Source organism: Ipomoea triloba, chromosome 13 (assembly GCF_003576645.1).
Source record: "Ipomoea triloba cultivar NCNSP0323 chromosome 13, ASM357664v1".
Lineage (NCBI taxonomy): Eukaryota > Viridiplantae > Streptophyta > Magnoliopsida > Solanales > Convolvulaceae > Ipomoea > Ipomoea triloba.
In genome coordinates, this window is record NC_044928.1 from 7,639,990 (window position 1) to 7,645,583 (window position 5,594).

Consider the following 5,594-nt stretch of genomic DNA (forward strand, 5'->3'; position numbering starts at 1 on the left):
ATATATATATATATATATATATATATATATATATATATATATATATATATATATATATATATATATATATAATTCTATTCAAATGTGGCCGCGCCTTCCCGTGCGACCGTGCAGTTTACACCACTCAATGTTAAGAAATGCACCACTCAATGTTACGAAATGCACCACTCAATTTTACGAAATGCACCACAATGAAAATGCATAAAAACACCTCATAGCTCCCATGTTTCTAATTGTGCATTTCTGAACATTGTGTTGTGTATTTTTTTCATACCTAGTGTGTTTTTGGTGATGTGTACCTAATAATGCATATTGAGTGGTGCATTTCTTAATATTGAGTGGTGCATTTCTTAACATTGAGTGGTGTAAACCACACGGCCGCACGGGTAGGCACGGCCACACTTGAACATGACCGACCATGTATAGATATTATTCCCACACCTGAGAGATCTCCACAAGGCTACAATTGTGATTTTTTTTCAATCCCTAAAATAACATGTTCACAATGTCTCTATTGTTCTGTGAGAGAATATAACTTGCAGTTCAATATTGATCAACATGAAAATTTTCATATTTCACCATAGCACAAATCAATCTGCCATTTAATTGTGATTTTTTTCAATCTCCTAAAATAACATATTCATTTCTATAATATCGATAACCAGTCATTTATAGACATAACAATCATTCATTAATCATCAATTTTGCAATTTTCTTTTCTTCGGTTGACAGGCATAGTTGAAAAAGTGCACCCGAGATTCTACCATAAGGGAAATATCACATCCAGCCATCCATCCTTCTTCTGAAAGTCATAATGTATCATTCTTGCTGTTAAAAATAGTTTTGCCAATTGCCATAGAAACTTTATTCATTATATATAGAGAGAGGCTTGCATTCAAGTGAGAACCATCCCTTAAGTGGGAAGGTGTAAACTACTACTGAATGCACACAATCTAATATTTCAAGCACACAATGCACATAATCAATCCTGGAGTACAGTAGATTGTGTGCATTCCTGTAGATTCTCACGTTCTCACCTAAGGGGTGGTTCTCATTTGAACACAATGTATATATAGTTTGTTCATGGATATTATGAAGACAACTGAGAGATCTCCACAAGACCACAACCAAAATGTTGGCTTTCCTTGTCAAAATAATGTGCAATCAAATAGTTTAAGATATAAATACAACTTCTAAGGTGTTTCAATGACCTTATGTTTATATCATATTGACATAGAATGCAGAGGGAGAACACCAAATTCAAGAACATGGAAACTTTAATACTTTTTTTCCAAAGCAAACATGTCGCATGACAATATCTAGAAGGGAAATAGAGTGCTATAATCTCATCAATGGAATTAAGGTATTTGATCCCTCTAGTACATACAGTGTTTTAGCAGAGAAATTGAACAAGAAATGTGCAAAAAATGGAAGCTGGGAGCTCATTTAGATTTCTTCCCCTACTTCTTCTTGATCACTTCATTAATATACATTATTACTTTCCTTTGTACACTTCAAGGGACTTACAATTTCTGATTGTTGCCGAAAACTGATGCATTCGTTGCTTGTTGATCCTAGTGCAGCATATCACGTTGGGTTTGAAGAAGAATACACAAACTGCAAGAGGAACGGTATAATAAACAACCCTCGGAGTCTGCCCGTGCTTTGAAACGAACTCCAACAATCTTGAGAAAGCAAAAGAATTTTTCTTCGATTGCTACAACAATCATCAACCAATCTAAACTGTAAAATCATATTAAGTTACTCCAAACAAGTAAATAGCAGATGGATTCAACATTTTTAGATCGAAAGAGTAAAAGAGTAAGAAATCATGGTGCATGTATTTCTTCGAACACCCGTTCGACCCCTCAATTGTACCATATGGATTTTAAACATTATTTGGTAACAGAGAGAAATTACAAATGCATGCATAATTTTGCGTAAAAGATATGAAAAATATAAGAAATGTTTGGCAGAAATTAGCTAGGAAGCAAAAATCATACATTAGAAGTCTTATGATACATGCCCGTTGTTGTTCTAAATGAACAAGAAGAATGCTATTGTGGTTTCAAGAAGTACCAATTATACAATGGGCTGTTGGTGGACTTGGTTCATAAGTTATATGAGGTACAATTTAAAAAGGCTCAATTCAATTAGAGTTAATTGTTATATCATATACCAAGTTCACAATGCAGATCCACCTTATATTGTGGACCCTAATTGAAAACAACAATATTGTTCAATATTCCCACCACAATGTGCGTTGATGCATTCAATTTTTAATAAAACTAAAGCAGTCAAAGGCTTGTAGCAACGTAAATGTATCTTACTTAACTTCCGTCGTCGCCGTTGTTAGCTATTGATCTTCCACCACACAGCCAACAGTGACCTTGGACAAGTGCACCTAACACAAAACGTTTGTTCAATAGTGACGTACAACACTGTTGTCGTAAAGTTGTGTGTACATTCTTTATTATGTTCGATAATTATGAATCAACATCAAACAATTTGATTTAACACACTAAAGTTGGCGCATGGGTTTAATTGTGTATGCCATAATGTGCAAATTAAATATGCACAAGAAAAAGCGAATTGCACCTAAGACAAAATGTTTGTGCCACACAGTGAAGATAAATATTGAGCTAATAATGATTTGAATGCTTCACATGTCACGATGGCTCATCAAGGACTCTCACTAGGTGTTTAATTAATATTTCATCAAAATTAGCGAAGTATTGAACTCCAAGATATAAACAATCAATAAAGCCTGTGGTTGGGTAGCAGTTCTCAATCTTGGAAGCAGGAATTCAATTCTACACTCCATACACAACAACAACATGATTTGATGTGCGTCGCGCGGCTGAAAAAAAAATATGACTAATGTGTGTACTTGTTTTAAACTATGTGTGCCATAATGTGCATAAAGCAATGTGTGTGTGTGTGTGTGTATATATATATATATATATATATATATATATATATATATATATATATATATATATATATATATTGTCTGTTCATGGATATTATGCCCACACATGAGAGATCTCCATAAGGCCAAAACCAAAATGTTGGCTTTCCTTCCCAAGATAATGTGCAATCAAATAGTTTAAGATATAAATAAAAGTTCTAAGGTGTTTCAATGACCTTATGTTTATATCATATTGAGTATGGAATGCAGAGGGAGAACACCAAATTCAAGAACATGGAAACTGTAATACTTCCTTCCAAAGCAAACATATCGCATGACAATATCTAGAAGGGAAATAGAGTGCTATAATCTCATTAATAGAGTGAATGTTTTTTATCCCTCCGGTACATACAGTGTTTCAGCAGAGAAATTGAACAAGAAAAGTGATAATGTACATTAGTCCTTTCCCTTTGTATACTTCAAGAAGCTTACAGTTTCTGATTGTTGTAGCAAACTGATGCGATCTTTGCTTATCGATCCAGTGCAACAGATCATGTTGGGTTTGAAGCAGAATACACAAACTGCAGGAGGAACGGACAGCTCAACGTCACGATTTTAACCTAGTTTGAGGGGTATAATAAACAAATCTCAGATTTTGCTTGTGCTTTGAATCCAACTCCAACAATCTTGAGAAAGAGAAAGAATTTTGCTTCCATTGCTATTGCATTCATCAATCAATCTAAAGTTGTAAAACCATAATAAGTTACTCAAAACAACAACTAAATACCACGCCGAGATTGCAAACTTTGCATTGTAATAACTAAGATAAATTTTTCAATTAAACATTTTTAGATTGAAAAAGTAAGAATTCATCGTACATGCATTTCATCGAACACCTGTCCAGCACCTCAATTGTACCAGGTGGATGTTATACATTCTATTGTAACAGAGAGAAATTACACATACAAACATAATATTTCGTAAAGGATATAAAAAACATAAGAAATGTTTGGCAAAAATTAGCTCAAATGAGGATGCAAAAATCATACCTTAGAAACCTTATGATACATGCCCGTTGTTTTTTTGAATGAACAAGAAGAATCCTGCAAGGGTTTTCAAGAAGTACCAATTATACAATGGGCTGTTGGTGGATCTTGTTCATAAGCTATATGAGGTGCAATATAAAAAGGCTCAATTCAATTAGAGTTCATTGTTATATCATGGACCAAAGTTCACAATGCAGATCTACCTTATATTATGGACCCTAATTGAAAACAACAATATTGTTCAATATTCCTACCACAATATGCGTTTCAGCATTCAATTTTTAATAAAACTCAAGTAGTCAAAATCTTATAGTAGCATAAATGTATCTTACTTTCGTCGTCGCCGATGTTAACTATTGATATTCCACCACACAGTCTTCAATGACCTTGGGCAAGTGCACCTAGGACAAAATATTTGTTCAATACCAATGTTTAATACTATTGTTGTAAATCTATGTGCTCATTCTTTATTATGTTTGATCATTATGAATAAACATCAAACAATTTGATTTAACACACTAATATGTGCTCTTGAGTTTAACTATGTGTGTCATAATGTACAGATTTAATATGCACATGAAAGATGAAGTGCACCTAAGACAAAACATTTGTGCCACACAGTGAAAATAAATACTGAGCTAATAATGATTTGAATGTTTCATATGTCATGATGACTCAACTAGGACTCCCACATGGTGGATGTGTAATGAATATTTGACCAGGATCAACGAAGTATTAAACTCAAGAATGTGAAGAATCAACATAGCCCGTAGTTGGGCAACAGTTCACAAGCTTGGAAACAAGAATTCAACTCGAGACTCCATACGCAACAATAACTTGATTTGATGTGTGTCGCGTCCCTGAAAAAAAAAAGGACTAATGTGTATACTTAGGTTAAACTGTGTATACCATAATGTGCATAAAGCAATGCGTTTGTACGTGTGTGTGTGCGCGCACGCATATATATATTATTTGTTAATGGATATTATGCACAAACCTGCGAGATCTTCCAAAAGGCCACAATCAAAATGTTGATATTATTTTGTCATGATAATACGAAATCAAACTGTTCAAGAAATAAATACAACTTCTAAGGTTATGTTTATATTAGATTGTCATAGAATGCATACGGAGAACACAAAATTCAAGAACATGAAAACTGTAATACTTCCTTCCAAAGCAAACATATCGCATGGTAATATCTAGAATGGAAATAGAGTGCTATAATCTCATCAATGGAATGAAGGTTTGTTTTATCCTTCTAGTACATACATTGTTTCAACAGAGAAATTGAACAATAATGGTGCAAAGAAATGGAACCTTGGAACTCATTTCGATTTCTTCCCATATTTCTTTTTAATCACTTCATTAATGTAAATTATTCCTTTTCCTTTGTACACTTTAGGTGGCTTACAGTTTCTGATTGCTACAACAAGCTGATGCGTTCGTTGCTTGTCGATCCCAATGCAGCAGATCACGTTGGGTTTGAAGCAGAATAGACAAACTGCAGGAGGAACGGTAAGCTCAACATCATGACTGTAACCCAGTTTGAGATATAATAAACATCCTTCAGATTCTGCTCGTGCCTTGAAACAAACTCCAACAGTCTTGATAAAGCGAAAGAATTTTGCTTCCAT

At 34.0% G+C, this 5,594-nt stretch overlaps 1 protein-coding gene and 1 long non-coding RNA gene across 2 annotated transcripts in view; one reads left to right on the forward strand and one right to left on the reverse strand.

Moving 5' to 3' along the window:
- The window catches only part of LOC116000887, a 4,110-nt gene extending 2,900 nt beyond the window's left edge, over nt 1-1,210 (forward strand). The window contains exon 2 of the long non-coding RNA XR_004094183.1: nt 733-1,210. This is a non-coding gene — a long non-coding RNA (uncharacterized LOC116000887). The remainder of the gene's footprint in view (nt 1-732) is intronic.
- Nucleotides 1,211-5,285: 4,075 nt separating this feature from the next.
- Nucleotides 5,286-5,594, reverse strand: LOC116001128 (60S ribosomal protein L6, mitochondrial-like). Its single transcript, XM_031241021.1, has one exon. It carries the CDS (start codon nt 5,592-5,594, stop codon nt 5,286-5,288), a length of 309 nt encoding a protein of 102 aa, XP_031096881.1.

Excerpts from the sequence above, each read along its gene's own strand:
- LOC116001128 (XM_031241021.1), bottom strand. The coding sequence starts at position 5,594 with ATGGAAGCAAAATTCTTTCGCTTTATCAAGACTGTTGGAGTTTGTTTC.